Here is a 17,001-nt window from a genome sequence, read left to right on the forward strand (position 1 = left end):
CAATAACTAACTTGATAGGTAACTGAGTTAATCAGAATGAATAAAGCTTTGGCTAAAAAAGACAAGATAATGAGAAAAAAAATGTTTTTCTAGATTTATGGAAACCAAGTCCACTAGTTTTTAGAACTTCATTCATCTAGGCAGCAAATGCTACTCAGATATTTATTTCTTTATATTCTCAGGACCATGGAGGATACAAAGATAAATTACTCTTAGGAAATGAACAAATGCCTAATTAATTCTAGCACATGGTAGAGTATGGAAGCTCTGTAAAGACAGGAGCAGTGAATAGACTTTTTTGTTTTCTATCCCTAGTATCTAATACTGTGACTTGGCACATAGCAGATGACAATATATGGTTGATATGTGCCTAATGTAAGAATAATGTGCTTACATGATCTAGAAGTTCAAAGGAAAGAGAGATGACTTCTGTCTGGCATGGCCCAGGAAGGCTTTCTGAAGGACAAAATATTTGATGTGAACTTACGGGGTGGAGGAATTGCTCTCAAGCAAGGAAGAGGTTGTCACACAGACAGAAAGATACAGAGGCAAGGAAGCAGGAGACAGCTTTTAGGAATAAATCAGATCATTCACTTTGGCAGTCCAGCATATGAAACCTATCAGGCAAGAGCAGCAGGAAGATAAGACTGAAAATGTAGATGGATACCAGACAGCTGAATCTAGAAATCCAAGTTAAGGTGTCCAGATTTTATTCTTGAAGGAAGCTCTGTACATTTCTGTTTTGATTCTTCTGTACCAGCTTTGCCATTTGTCAAGAAGACAGCATCCTTGATTCTGCTTCTGAAGCTGCCAGTCTTCAGAAACAGGTCCTAATTAATTATATTGCCAGCTACTCTGTGAGAAGATGCTGAAGAGAAGCCTGCCATGTCCAGCTGTCCCAGAAGAGAAAGACTAAAGAAGTTGAAGAGGCAGCCTCAAAAATGATTATTGTTGAACAATGTCACTGATTGAAGTCTGTTAGACAAACACCTGTAACATTTAACATGGAACTCCAGTCTCAGGTCACCCTAGTCCTAGTCTTCAAAGGCAAAACACAAACCTTGAAAGGTAAAAAGGACTCTGAAAGAACAAGCTTCTTCAGAGACTTATAATGCATCATAAAAATATAACCGTGTCTAATGAGAGATTGATCATTAGAGGAAAATGGTGTAAAGGCTGCCTGGACACACAAAGCTATTCTATTCCTTCACTGCAAACACAAACAACCAATAAATGTAGGGAAATTATGCCTTAAGGAGCATGAAATCAATTCTTTAAAAAAGACACCCTTACATTCTAGAGGATTTATGATATTCAATTTTTGACTTCTTGGGTATTTCATGAGTTTAATATTACTATTTTCATTTCACAGCTAAGAAAATTAAGATTCAATGGTTTAAGTAATTTGCATAAGCTAAAAAAGTAGCAGGGCTTGAATCCAAAACAAATTTGTCTAACTACAGAATCTGCACTTTCTCCTATACCCTACAGTCTTAGAGTTTAGCTTGGTACATGGAAAACTCTATAATATATTAACTAGAAGCAGAATTTCTAGCATAAGACTATGTATGTTCCAGATATTGGCTCCACTTCTTGTTAGTTGCTTAAATTTGTACCAGTTACTAACATATTGGTGCCTTAGTTTTGTTACCTATGAAACAGGGAGGAAAAAATGTTAGAATAACAATCCTTATGTTACATGGTTGTTGTGATATTTAAATGAGTCAATACATGGGAAGTGCTTAGGAGAATACCAGGCCCCAAAAAATGCTTATTAAAATTATTTGTTAGCTGTCAGTGCAACTTAATTTTACTAGCAATAATTTAGACAATTCAATCACATTTTCTTAATCAAAATCAGCAGCTAAAGTCTCCCTTCAATTAAAATAAAATCTCTGGAAAATACTATGCAGTAGTGTATTTGTACACAAAGGAATATATACAATATTAACAGGGACAGAAACCATAAGAGCTGAACTGCTTTTTGGAAAGACAGCTGTAACTCTGGTAATTTTCCTGAAACTAAAAAATGTGACTAATTGACACATTTTTTTTATCTGCTTATTTCCTGGTGGTATAAATACACAGATTAAGATGACATATTTCCGTAGTTTACAAACTCACCCATGAATGTAAGAGATCCATATCTGTGTGAGAAGATTTGAGACGTGAGTGGTGAGTGCAAGTGGAGCAGTTGTCCCAGGATCCAGCTTGGGCAATTTGGAAGTCAATGCCAGTCCAGAACAGATTTTCTGGAAAAGACTTCCAGATGTTCCACTTCTGAACTTCGCCTTCATGATAAGATAATATGTCTTCCAAGTTGCATTCATTTGAAGTGCTGGATGGATCCACAGATATAGGATGAGACTCTGGTCTAATTTCCATTTCTCCCCTCCTCCTTGTGCTAAAATTATTAGCTTTCTTTTCTTGAGATCTGCTTAGTTTCATACAGGAAATCAATGTGTCATCTTCATTTTCTGAACAACAAAGACGTATGAGTTAAACATTAAGGCTAATGGTTATTTACTTGTAGAAATTATGAATTATAAATACTCTATTTCTCTTTTAGATTACAAACGAATGAACAACACAGTATGAACCAGGGAGTCATCCAACTTCCTAAAAAGAATTTATAAAATTATTTCTTTAAAAAGTAATTTGTTGCATGAAATTGTTTTATAAAACTCAGATTTACCTCAAACATCTGAAACCATATCTACTGATTAACATCAATTGTACTGAAATGAAAGGAAGTCACATGCAAAAAGCATACTGAGAACACTTAAGAAAAATTACAAATTAAAACATTTCCCCACATCTTACAAGCATAAGTGGTGCAATCATTTTATTAAATATTTTTAATTTTTGATGTCACATGTATAAGAGAATATCTTCAAGAAGCAAATCAACTTCTTCACTTTATGTAAATAAATATCTCAAAGAATAGAGGCTGAAATCCTATATTCATTCTAAAAATGTACTCTTCTCATATCAAACTGCAAAGAAATTTATGCATGTAGTGCATTGCATAGTGAAATATTTTGGAAAAGACTGAGAACATGAAGAAACAGCATATCTTTAGTACTACAAAGTTGATTAGTGAGATATATATTTACATAATGTGGCAATGGGTGAAATTTCTAGTATAAAAATTTCCAGTCCTCCCTTATCCTTGGGATATGTCCCAAGACTTCTATGGATGTCTGAAATTGTGAACAGTATTGAACAATATCTACACTGTGTTTTCGTCTGTATGTACTTACTTATGCTAAAGTTTAATTTATAAATAAGGCATAATAATAATAAAAGAAAAAACACATAATGGTATACTCTATTAACAGTTACATGAATGCTTCTCTCTCTCTGTCTCTCTCCCTCTCTCTCTCTCTCTCTCTCAGCCTCCCTCCCTCCCTCTCTCACTCTCTCCCAACTGCCATAGGACAGCTACCTTATAAAATTTGGATATTCTGGACAAAGAGATAATTCATGTCCCTACCTAGACTGGAACAGTATGACATCATATTTCATCAGAATACTACAATGGCTCAAAATTTAAAACTTGTGAATTGTTTACTTTTGAAATTTTCCATTCATACTTTTGGACCATTGTTGACTGTTAAGGTTTGAATATGAGTTGTCTCCCAAAAAAAGCTACCATTAATGCAGGAATACTCAGAAGTAAAATAATCAGATTATGAGTGCTGTAAGCTCATCAGTCTATACCAGTTTGGATAAACTGTAGTCACTACATAGGCAGGTGGGATGTGAATGGAAGAGGTGGGTCAGTGGGTGAGTGCCCTGGAAAGGTGTATCTTCCCTGTGGCTCCATCTCTCCTCGTTTTACTCTCAACCCTGCCATGAGGAGAGCATATTTCTTCTGCGGGGACTTTACCCCATTATGTGCTGTCTTATCTTAGGTCCAGAGCAAGAGCCAATTGTGTACAAACCAAGACTCTGAAACTGTAAGCCCAAAACAAATTTTTCCTCCTTTACTTTGCTCTTGTTGGGTATTTTGGTCACAGAGACCAAAAAGTTAAGTAAACCATTGACTGAGGCTAACTGAAACTGTGGAAGGTGAAACTGTGGGTAAGGAGGGACTACTGTACTATACAAAACAATTTCAGATAACAAAAACATGTCTCACCCAAAGTAAAAGGCTCTAAGTCATTGAATCTCTTTAAAAGGAAATGTGTTAACAGGTACCAAATAATTATAATTCATAGGCCATTTCTGTAAATAAATAAATTCAAAGTTGCAAATGACATTCCAATTTGCTATACTCACATCAAAAATTTTAAATATTGTTCACTTTGGTGGAGGAATGGGAAGGGTAGACTTTACTGACCCTTATTTTCCCTCTGTGATGCAGCATAGATATGGAGTGAAATTTAGGATTAGGATTAGGATACCTGTTTTAAAATAACTTAGCAATGACATAGAAAGCTCAAAGTTTAATGATTATTTTAAGACCTTATCAAAATGAACTTCATTAATATATGCTTCACCAGTTTTCCCTCAAAGAACTTTTAGCAGCTCATTGAGCTTTTACTTACGGAGATTTATTAATGTGGGTTTCACCTCATCCACACTCTGTGCCCTGGTTTTCTTGGTCCTCACCAGTCTCTGTAGACGCTTTAATGTCCCCATTGATTCCATTGGGTCACCACTTGATTTTATGGCCTAGCACAAACACAGCTCAAGATAAAGACAAATTATTCTTCATAAAAGATTAAATATAAAATATGTTGAGGTCATAAATGGGGGGAAATTAATAATATGGCCTTAAAACCTAAAACCTGAGGCAATTTAAGCAGTAACTTAAAAGCATACCACATTTGGGGGGTTCAAAATTATAAAATATGTTATAGCTGGTCAGTCATATACTCAAACAGTGAAGTGTTTAACACTTTTTCCCCTTCAAAATGCAGCAAAATGGATGGACTCCAGAGCCATCTATAAATGACTCACTTCTGCTCAATGTGAAAGTGTAGAAAGGAGTTAAGTTCTTTGTAGCATGATATATAAGAAAGAAACTGATATCAGACAAAGCAAAAACAGACAAAGCAAAATTTAAATTTTCTTCCTTTTCCTTTTGGAAATTTCTGGAAAAACAGCAGTTTGTTTTAAGTATAAAATGTTTTTGAGTAATATATTTTGCATGGTATTGCTTGTTGCTTTCTCAAAGACAAATGAAATAGAAAGCTCAAGTTTAATTATTTTAAGACTGTATCAAAATGGACTTCATTAATATATTGGAGTGTTACAAAATACAAAAAGTCTACTACATTATGTTTTAGTATATCAGTGTTACTTGTTTATGATGAAAATATATGGATAAAAAATTAACATTATATTAATGACTCTTAAGGTTTCTTTGAAAGAAATAGAAATATTTTCCACTAGTTTAATATTGGCGAATTTGTACTTATACAGTTTTCATTCATTATTTTTAAGGTATCTACTTTTCAATGTTTTATAAATTAATACTTTGTATACTAAGTTTTATACAGTAGGTAAAGGAATTGTATTCTGTTGTATTGACCAGATGGGAAGTAGAATCATAATCAGAAATACTTATTTTCCATCCAGAAAGTTCTAGACTCAGAAATCCTCTGCTTTTATCTCATTCTTTTCATTGAAGAGCTGATAAATGATATCTAAATAGACACCACAATTTTAAGAGGTAAAAGATTCGCTTCCTCATTAATGTTTGAAAGTAACATATTTATAATATTCTTTTCTGATCCTGGGAAAGAGACTATAAGCCCACAGAAATATTTGGAAATAAAGATTTTCTGGCATGAAAACATTTCCAATCTTAATAGTCTGATTTTATTTGGGCTTTAAGAATGACTTTAAACAACCAATATAAACTTGATGTTCTGTCTCTGCATAGTAGTACCTAAGTACAAAATGTGATGTTTTGTCAGAGAAATCCATACCTGTTTGCATTAAATAAATGGGAAGATATTGAAATAATTTTAATCTTTCAAAGAGGGTTGTGATGAGATATTCTTAGATATGCAAAACCTTCCCTCTCTTTCAAAGGTCATATTCAGTTCAACACAATTTCTATTGCTATGTTTTTTTGTATTATATTCTTAGTATTCCTTTTGGGTGCTTTGTGAGTTGCTCAATTTTATAGACCTGTTACAACTCAGGAAGAGCTATTTTCTAATCTTTAGCCTCCTGCAGAAATAATAAGCTGACACTGCAAAACCGTCTTGTCTTTGCTGTGCTTCTTTTCTTATGGCAACCTCCTTCTGTTACAGCCAAACTTAATTGCTCCATTGAAAGAAACACTGCCTTGAAAATAGCCTTCTCCCTCTCCCTTCTTTGTGAGAAAGGCCTGCACTTGATTTGGGGAAAGGTGCTATATACCAGGGAAACTGAACTTCATATAAATGATTTGCCCCCAGGAGGAAGAAAAGTATTTGGATGTATCTTAATTCAGATGAGTCAGATCTCAGGGCTCAGAAATTTAAAAACAAACTGACTCCTTTTATTTTTTGCTCACTCTCTAGAATAGCCTTTTCAATGTACAGTGTGGTTAACTTTTGTGTCTTTATTCAGCCATTCATCTTTAAGTAACTAGGCATCAGATCAGTCCACTGCATTTTATTCAGTTTAATTCCATGTGCCTAGGACATTGCATAGCTCAAAATATGGTTGCTGAGTATAAGTACAGTTTTGATGTTTTTTTCCAACAAATGGATTGTCCCAGTAAATTTTTGATACTAGATTGGCTACTTTCTGGACAGCCTCCTCCTCTTGCTAATAGGTAGTTTATACCTGAGGGATTATAGTTGGAGTTAAGATTATTATAATAAATGTAAGATGCATATGGTGGTGTGCAGCTGAAATCCCAGCAACCCAGGAGGCGGAGGCAGGAGGATCACAAACTCAAGGCCAGCAACTTGGCGAGAATCTGCCTCAAAATAAAAAGGACCAGGGATGTAGCACAATACCCTTGGGTCCAATCCCTAGTATCCTCAAAATAAAAAAATAGTAAAAGTTACAGAGAGAGGAGAGAGAGAGAGAGAGAGAGAGAGAGAGAGAGAGAGAGAGAGAGAGAGAGAGAGGAAATCATGAAGACTATCCACTAAAAATAAATCATCTAGAATATTTTCAAAATAACAGATTATTTCAGCTCAATCTTGTAATCTGTTACCTTCATATTTGGACTGAATGTGATTGAAATTTATCATAATGTTCTTTTTTAATTCAAGGTGTGTTCTAAGAGACTGCTCCATAAATTTAACTTAACATTCAACTTATCAATGCATTTTTATTGAATGCCTACTCTAAATTAAGCATAATCCACATTCTGGGGATATGGCATTAAACCAGGAAAATGTGATCACTGCTTTCAAATAAAAAGTTGATAGACTATAAACCTATAAACAAGCATGTGAATAAGACAGTGTGAGATAAAAAGTGCTATGCTAAGAACTAACAGAATAGTCGGATAAGGATAAACAGGATGGCTCACCAATTTAGACTGGGTGTTTAGGAGGGACTTGGCTAAATGAACCAAACAAGAGTTGAAGATGGTTTTGGAAGCAGCTGATGTTTTAAAAGGACACAGCAGCTGAGAATTGGAGGACAGAAAAGGTTCAGCCAGTCAATTGAGGGAAGAAAATTCCTGGAAGAGGAGTCAATTGGTGCAAAGATTCTAAAGGTAGAATCCCTGAAAGAGTTAATATGAGGTACCCAAGAACAGGTGGAGTATTTTAAGACAATCCCAGAGACTAACAGGAGTCATTCAAGGAGGCTTCTGTAGAATAGACGAAAGAATACATATGCCTTAGGGGAGTGACACGGAGTGGTTTACATTTTTATTCATGTTTTCTATTTAATGTTGGTCATCTTTCTTTCAATTAATTTTTCCCCGGTGGTATTCACATATGCTCTGATCTCATCCATCTTTAACCAATTATTTTTTAATTTACTGAATTTCTTACCCCCTTTCCTAGGCATGCATCTCAAAAGACAACTAAGTACACATCCTTTTATTTACTTCCTTTAATTTCCCATGCTTCCAACCAAACTCAATGCTTTCCCCTACTACTCTATGTAAATTGCTTTTGGTCCAATGACCCATTCTTTTTTTATTTTTTATTTATTAGTTCAAATCAGTTATACATGACAGTAGAAAGCTCTTCAATACATTGTACACAAATGGAGCAGAATTTTTCACTTCTCTGGTTGTTCATGAAGTAGCATCACACCATTGGTGCAGCCGTGCATGTACCTAGGGTAATGATGTCCATCTCATTCAACTGTCATTCCTACCCCTTTGCCCCCTCCAAAGTTCCCGCACTTTTCCCTGCCCACCCCCACCTCTCATATGGATTAGCATCCACTTTTTAGAGAAAACATTCTACCCCTGTTTTTTGAGATTGGCTTATTTCACTTGGCATGATATTCTCTAACTCCATCCATTTACCTGCAAATGCCATAATTTTATTTTCTTTTAATGCTGAGTAATATTTCATTGTGAATATATGCCATAGTTTCTTTATCCATTCATCTTTTGAAGGGCATCTAGGTTGCTTCCACATTTCAGCAATTGTGAATCGTGCTGCTATAAACATTGAAGTGGCTGTTTACTCTTAAACCCTTTAATCTTGGTATTCAGGAATGTTGACTACCATATCCTTCTCCAAGTACTTTCCTTTTGTGATTCTGTGACACAATGTTGTCCTTTTGCCTTTTTTTATCTGTTCCTTCCCTAACTTCCAAATGCTGACACCTTCTTATCTTGAAATTAAATTCTTAAACTCCTTCATGGTCAACTATGGGCCCTTCCCTAACATCACCCTTCTCCTTTCACGCGTGTACACATGTGTGTGCATGCTCTCTCACATACAACTTTTTATAATACTTCCATGTTGATGACACCCAATATATCATTCTCCAGGCCTCTAGACAGAGCTTCAAGTTCACAGACCCAACAGATTGTTTAAAATGGCTTATGAGCATGATCAAAACTGACTTCTACACCTTTTCCTGAACATGATTCTCATCCAGTCTTCTCCAACTTAGTGAATACCTCCATCCATTCAACTCCACGTTCCATAAATCAGTTTGCTCTATCCTATTTCCAGATTACCTCTTGAGTCTGTCTGTCTCCATCTTTATTGCTAGGACCCTTTAACTTAATTGTCTCTTATTGAAACTATTGCCAAGTCTCTAATTGGTTTTCTTTTCACTTTTGTCTTTTTAAATTAGAATCCTCTTTGAAAGATGGAAGTCTCCATCCAAATGGTAATTATATGACTATAAATGTAACTTTTTCATTTGTATATATTTGATATGTACCTAGTGTTTTCTCATATATACTTACATGTATAAATGAAAATAGCTTTTAGTTCGTTTTGCTCACAATTCTTTAAATAATGTAAAAATTTAGTTAGAGTGGTAGGTTAAATATATCTCATTTTCTAATACTTTGCTTGACAATTAGAATTATAGAATAAATTTTAGAAAATGGAATCAATGAATTATTGAACTGGGTTAGTCATACAATTATATTTTATGAACTGGGATGGAAATTATTAGAGATCTAGTCTACCAGCCTATTTAATGAATGAGAAAGCCCTAAGTGGCTTACCCAAAGAAAGATAATTGATTAATAATAGAGTTAAAATGAAAACCAAGTATTTTGACTTTTAATCCAATGTTCTGTCTTAGAGGATTTTTGAGAGCCAGCATAATTACTAGTCATCTAGAATGGACAGCCAAATTAGGACCAACCAAATTCAGGGCTTTGATTTGTAAGTTAAATATGGTTTCCCAGTACAGCAGATAAATATCAGGTAGATAAGAGACTTTTCTTCTTAAATGTATATATCTAAGAGGAACACAGGCACATACACACTGGAAGGGCATCTACATCTCTCTTCTCCCTTCCTTTTTTTCAGAAGTGCAACGTAAGCTTATGAAGACTCACTAAATCCAGATCACCTATCTACCTGAATCATGTTCTCTTTACCTCACTAATGAAAAGGTGCTGGAGAGTCACATGCAAGACCTTGGATGAAATAAACAACAACAACAAAATCCCACCCCTTTGTTCTTAATTTTATGCTTACTTTCTCATTTGGAAAAACTCTAATGTCAATCTTTCACAAGTATTAAAATAGACAATCCTGATCGCCTGATATATATTTTATATGAGAAGGAGAATGGAGTTTTTAAAGTTAATATTTGGGTTTATTTTTAAAGAAAGCTGTAATGAAAATACGGAAGTGAAACTTCAGGAGTTTCATGTAATTTGCATTGACAGTTTTCTCTGAGCTTCCTAGTCTTCTGACTCTCAGCTTTGTTATTAAAAATGTACACATCCGTAGGGCTTTAGAAAAAATGTCTCTGCTCACAATCTCTTAAGTAAAAAATCAGAATGTCAATTTGTATAAAATGTTTGCATCCTTCTTTATATTTGCATAAATAATTTCCATCTTTGTATATATTCTATTTTCAAGTTGTTTTTTTTTTTTTTACAATGAAGATGCATTACTTCTATAATTGGGAGAAAGTCTGTAATTCTAAAATGTATTTAGAATGCAGGTTTCAATAAGTTATTCTGTCTTTGCCAAGAAGGGCAGAAGTACCAGTGTTTCTACTCTGAATTGGTTCCTAACCACTTGAAAGGAAAGTTATCTTGGGATTGGATACAAAATAGAAGGTTTTTTTTTTTTCATAGTAAAAACAGAAAAAAAAAAAAAACAGCATAACTCCCAAAGCTATATCTACATTCTTTTTTATGCAAAGTGACTAGTCTCTATTCATGACCTAAAACATACTCTAAAAAGATAATTTGTAAGGTCACAATGATCAATTATCATGTAGTAATCCAGCAGACAGTGATAAAATGAAGAGGATTATGAGCTGGAATCAATCAATACAAACACATGAAAACAAACACATTTCACTTTAGAGTTTTGTTTCACTGCTATCTTGGAACTACATCTAACTAAAAAGACAATTTGGGAACTATTTATGCAAATGAAGAAAAACAGTTGGTGGAGAAGTTGCCATGTTAATAATAGATATTCATATATGATTATGATTACAAAATTCATTAATCTTTTAGTGATAGAAACTGAAATTAAACTAAGACTGGACCCGCACAATTTTAAAAACTCATTAAAAGAATAAGTAATTAGATTAAATAATTAAATCAAATATATTCTCTTACAAGGCTTTATAATACATTTACTTATTCATTTAACACACATTTATTTACTGAGAACCTAATCTGTGGCAGCTGCAAAGGAGGAGACATTTGTCTTCCTGTGATGCTCATTGTTTAGTGTAAGCCCTAAGAAAAATAGTCATCTGTAACTGAACCTATGCCCTCCATTAGAAGCTTAACTCTTTGGGGATCCAGGCCTATTTTCACACATCTCAGTTCCTTAATATGCTCAATGAATATATTTGAGCTGAATACTTGGCCAAAAATAGATTGGGGAAAAGGCTAAAGTGTGTCATAGGAGAAGTACAAATAAAGTTCTGTGGCTGGGGATGTAATTCACTAACAGAGTGCCTGCCTAGCAGGCGTGAAGCCCTGAGTTCAATACTCAGCACCACACACACACACACACACACACACACACACACACACACACAATAATAATAATAATAATAATAATAATAATAATAATAATAATAATAATAAATACATACATACACATGTATGCATGTACACACGTTTTCATATATATGTATATGCGTATAAATACATTCTACAGTTATTCATAGGAGAGAACAATTATATCAGGTTGGGGGTGAAAAGGGGAAACCAGTGTGAGGTGAGGGTTTGCAGGCATTTGAACTGCCAAACTATGTAATTTAGTATATCTAACAAAGCCTGTTATGTAGCAGACTTAGCCCTCAATGTAAATCCAAGCAACCCACTCAAGTCCTAATACAGGCTTCTAGCTTCTTCTTCTTTTCAAGCAGGTTGTGAGGTACACAAACTGGTCTTAGAATAAGGTGCCTCTGGGAATGCAGAAAGGGGCTTGGAGAAGCCACACAGGTTCTATTTTCTATGGCATAAGGAATTTCAACTTCAGGGTCGTCTCTTTGCATTTCTGTAGGGGTAAAGTCACTCTTAATGTGGAGGCATTGCCAAACCAGCCAAAAGCTGCCAAGATTACACCAGAGATGCAAATGGAGGTGTTTTTTTGGTTTAAGGGGAAAAGCCACAGATGCAATATTGTTCTCACTTCCTGTGTAATATCCCCTGCTCTGAAATTTTGAAGAAGTTTCTAGAACTGTTCATAACAGTGGTTCTCTTTTTGGGTACACTTCCTGTATGACAAAAAAAATAGGAAATTTTAGAGCTAATATATGAATTAATTTTCTTTCAGTACCTATAGGATTTCTAACAATAGGAAGAGCCATGGGTATAGAAAATTACATAGAAAAAAATTCAACCTTGGTATCTCAAATTTTTAATGTAATAAATACAAGAAATAAATAAGAGAAAACCCTGGTGCAATAACCAGCCCTGCTCTGCACGTAAATGACGGTTCTGCTTTGACGCTCTGCTTTGTGACTAGCCATGTGGACCTGAGCAAGCCACTTCACTTCTCTGCACTTCAGCCCCTTAATCTATAAAATAGGAAGCTGGACCAGAGGAATTCACTGTTCCTCATGTAAGTTTAGGGACATGAGACTAGACAAGTGCATCCTTCTATCCCTTCACATAAACACTTAGATCTTTAAAGTATCAAGGAAAAAGTGGAAATGAACTATTAATAATCCCAGAGCACGACAGATTGAAGAAGCCTTTCCTAGTGCAGCACCATATTTTAAAAATGAAAAAAAACTGAGATACAGAAATGTGAACTTAGTATCATTCTAAGAGCACCATCAGTGTTCTTGACACTGTTTCAAGTTAAGGTATTTCCTCGTCTTCCAAATGCACACTTTATTTTCCACTGGAATTATTTTTGGTACTCACTGAGATTCATTTATTTCTTTTTATTTTATTTTTCCTCATGGTTCCATAACACTTAACTAATTATGAAAAACCCTGAAGGCAAGAGAATACAGTGGAAGACAAAACTGTTTCCGAAACGTAGATGCCAATAATATGTTAGTTATTTTGAGAAAAGGCATCTATGAATAAAGTTATTTTTGAGATTATTCTATTCATGCCTACATAAAGCAACATGATTTGCTGAGAGTATTTATTGGCACAAAGCTGCAAATATGTATTACAGTTCCATTTTAGGAACCGATAATCAAATAAGTTGTGTAATTTAACTTGTAGTGTTCTCCCAAAACTGTTTGGAACAAGAACTATAAATAGGAAGTACAGTTTATTCAAGTCCACAGTACTTGATCCTGGAAATTTGCCACCTTCTAAAACAAGTCTTTTCCATGAAGCTCTGGTTAGCAATGCTCCCCAAGGAAAGAAAGGTATGTATAAATTATCCATAAGACATGTACACTCTATGTTCAAGTACACATAAATCTGAGGATTTTAACATCATAAGGGAGAGTTAGCACTTTAAGGAAATACGCTTTTTGACATTGTTAAATTTTCTCTATCTTAGAGATTGCTAAATTTTAGGGCAAAAGTTTTACATAAACTACCTATTCTTTGAAGGAAATGCATTATGCTTCTCTTAAGTAAGGAGACTTCTCAATAAAGATAAGATTTTTAATTTCTATGTTCTCTAAAAGCATTTCTTTGTGGCAACTAAAACAATTGTAATGAAGAACTCTAGAAAGCAAAACTCATTAAAATAATATCTTTAATAACATGTCTCACTATTTCATGAGCAACAGGCTTAACAAGTCTTTGACAGCAAGATGGACAACAACCTTCAGAGGTTACCCACTCTCTTTAGCACTGGAAGAGAAAAAGGAGATTCCGATATTAATTTTCTTTTTCTGGTACCAGAGATTGAACCCAGGAGTGCTTAACCACTGAGCCACATCCCCAGCCCTTTTTCATATTATGTAATAGACAGGTCTTGCTAAGTTACTTACAGCCTCACTAAATCGCTGAGGCTAGCTTTGAATTCACGATCCTTCTGCCTCAGCCTCCCAAGAGCATAAACCACAGTGCTTGAATTTAACATTCTTTAAAGAGCAAAATGAACAAATAAAACTGCCACAAAGCTAGCAAAATAATTGGGAAAGCATCCATTGTTCCGATTATATTTATCCTGTTATCAAAGTACACTGATTGGTGTTTCATCAGTGACTTCATCTGTATGTACATAAATAGGATGATGAATGTGGAATATGTGTACTTGAACATACAGTCTATATGTCTTATGGATAATTTATACATACTATACATTACATATTACATACATATGTTAGATTCACACCCTATTCCTTCATTTACTCCAATACCTATCTATGATCCAAAATCCTAAAGAAGGTTGAAGGAAAGGACATTAGAAACAAGAAAATGGTTTATGCAGCAGTCTACTCTGCAATCCCTCAGTGCCCTACATTATCTGGCACTTATTAGGTATCAATTTTTAAAAGTACAATAAAGTTTAAACACAAACCACATATATGTTTTGAATTGGATAATGTCCCTAGTCATAGCATGAGATTTTATTATACTTGGTAACTGTCAGTGTAAGCTCATTATGATCAATTCCAATTTCTTTGGAAAAATTCATGTACCTGATATCAAACACAGTTTATACCTAGGGTACTTTAGTGGGCATTGATGGAGTTTACAACAGAGATAGAAAGGTGCTATGGTCTGAATGCTGTGCTCCCCAAAATTCATATATTGGAACCCTAATGCACAACGTGATACTGTAAAGAGGTATGGCCTTTGGGCCTCATGAATGGGGTCAGCACTCTCAAGAAGAGACTGAAGGGAGTTGCTTCCATAATCAACTGCATGAACAGGATGCAGCAAGAAGAGACCATCTTTGAGGTACAGAGCAAGACACCAAATTTGCTTGGCCCTTTGATGCTGGACTTCCCAGCCTCCACAACTGTGGGCGACAAGATTCTGGTTAGAAATTACATAGTCTAAGGAAGTCTGTTATAGCGACCTGAACAACTTAAACAAAGGAAGTTTAAAATTTTATTATGAAAGAGGAACTAACCATGGAAAGAAGGAGAATTTAGGGAAAGAAGGATATAATGGTTTACTGAACATCTTCTGAGAGCAGTATACCTTTGCTGTTTCATTTAGTAATTATAACAAAAGAAAATTTTATTATCACCATTTTACAAATAAAGAAAGTTAAGCACAGAGTTTAAACAAGAATAGTGGCTCATACAAAGAAAGGTAAGGCAAATTTGGTTATGAACTCCAAATTGAGAATTCTCAATTTCTAAAACATGGTACAACCAATGAACACAGATAAGAAGCAGAAAATTGACATCACAGCTGATGTGACTGAAGCAAGTGCTCAGTGATTGGATTTATTTCGCTAGAGTCTGTGGCTTCTTAAAGAATTGGATCTATATCTTTAGGCTTGTTACACTGTATGGATGCCAGGTAATATCTGGGACTTGGAGCTGTGTAAGTTCCAAGAATGTGTTTACTAGCCATTTTCTGAATTGCATAATTCCTTTCTAAAAATAAATGAGAAAAAATGACAAATAATTTCTCTCAATCTTTCAAGGGGTTCAAAAGTGAAAATACTCATATGTATTTTGAAGTCAGACTTTTAACTAGAAAATATAGTTCATTTACAAAATTCATTTGTCAGAATCAGACTTTTCTTCTTCCCTGAATAATAAGTTGCTTAAACTCTGCTTTGCTTTGAAAGGAAAAGTGTGCTTTTCCTAGATTCGGTGTAACTCTGAATATGGAAATGAGAAAAATATAGTGTGATTTTAACTTTGTCTTACCAGAAACAACAGGTGTAGATTCCATTTTAATGCCCTGTATCCTTTCAACATCAACTAAAGTACCACTTTTTAAAGTCTTCTTTTCATAGAGATTAGATTCTCATTCTAACAAATTCGCCCTATATTTTATCTGCTAAGTGAGTTATAAACTTACTCTTTGGAAGCAGGACATTTTCTCCATCTATTAGTATCTGTAATTTCAAAATATTATTATGTAGCTCTGATAGCTTTTAAATGTGTCCAAAAATTCTCACATATTTCTCTCTTCAAAAGATGGATCATAATGCCCCTCCTCTTTGTGTGAGCTGCATTTAGTAACTTGATTCTAGTAAAAAGAATATGATGGAAATGTTGATGTTTAACTTCTGGGACTTGGTCTTAAAAGGAGTTCTATTCTTTCCTTGTCTAACACAATAGCTGAACTTATACAGTACATAAAAATCATTAGAAATAATAAACACAGATTAATGTTTAATATCAGTATTCATCTCAATATTATCACAACATATTTAATGACTCTTTTGTTTGCCACTTATAAGGTACTGTTTGAAATGTTGCTTCAGCCTCTTTTTCCTTTTCCTTATAGATTTTCACACCTCTCATCTCAAATCTGTCTAATGAAACTTTCAGAAGGACCTGCTGCTCTTGTTTATTAATAGATTATCAGATTACACTATTATCTTAAAAGTTCTTCCCAGTAACACAAGTGCTTTGACTTCAGTTAACCTCACTAAATAACTAAATGAATAAATCAATAAATAATGACAACAACAAGAAAATGTCCCATTTTGGTCCACACAAATCAATAAATAATGACAACAACAAGAAAATGGACCACTTTGGTCCACACACTACACATCTTTCCAAACAATGGTGTGCTGCAATGGATATAATTTTAAAGTTTTATATAACCAACAGGCTGTGAATAGCCCATATTGCATTCATTATTAATCCAATTTTTATCTCAAGAACTACATGACTAACTCTACATGCTGATATCTCCCATGAGAACAGAAGTGGGTTAGTCTAGGTTGCGCAGAGATAAGTCTCCACACCATCCCACTTTGTAGACACAGGTCTGTCTGATTGCTTGGGTGGAGCAGTTAGACTTCTGCATTGTCAGAAGTGACTGTTTTCAAGATAAGA

The 17,001-nt window shown here is 34.5% G+C and overlaps 1 protein-coding gene across 4 annotated transcripts in view; it reads right to left on the reverse strand.

Moving 5' to 3' along the window:
• The window catches only part of Samsn1 (SAM domain, SH3 domain and nuclear localization signals 1), a 143,565-nt gene that overhangs the window by 86,525 nt on the left and 40,039 nt on the right, over positions 1–17,001 (reverse strand). The window contains exons 7-8 of one of the 4 annotated variants that reach the window (XM_078044466.1): positions 4,554–4,680; positions 2,125–2,477 (exon numbers count right to left, since the gene is read on the reverse strand). The exons of 1 other annotated variant lie outside the window; for it this stretch is intronic. In XM_078044466.1, the coding sequence (XP_077900592.1) occupies positions 2,125–2,477; positions 4,554–4,680 (480 nt within the window). Of the gene's footprint in view, positions 1–2,124; positions 2,478–4,553; positions 4,696–17,001 lie in introns of those variants that run through there. 2 more of the 4 variants (XM_005324307.5, XM_078044468.1) reach the window with 2 other exon arrangements.

Source organism: Ictidomys tridecemlineatus, chromosome 3 (genome assembly GCF_052094955.1).
Source record: "Ictidomys tridecemlineatus isolate mIctTri1 chromosome 3, mIctTri1.hap1, whole genome shotgun sequence".
In the NCBI taxonomy this organism is placed as follows: domain Eukaryota; kingdom Metazoa; phylum Chordata; class Mammalia; order Rodentia; family Sciuridae; genus Ictidomys; species Ictidomys tridecemlineatus.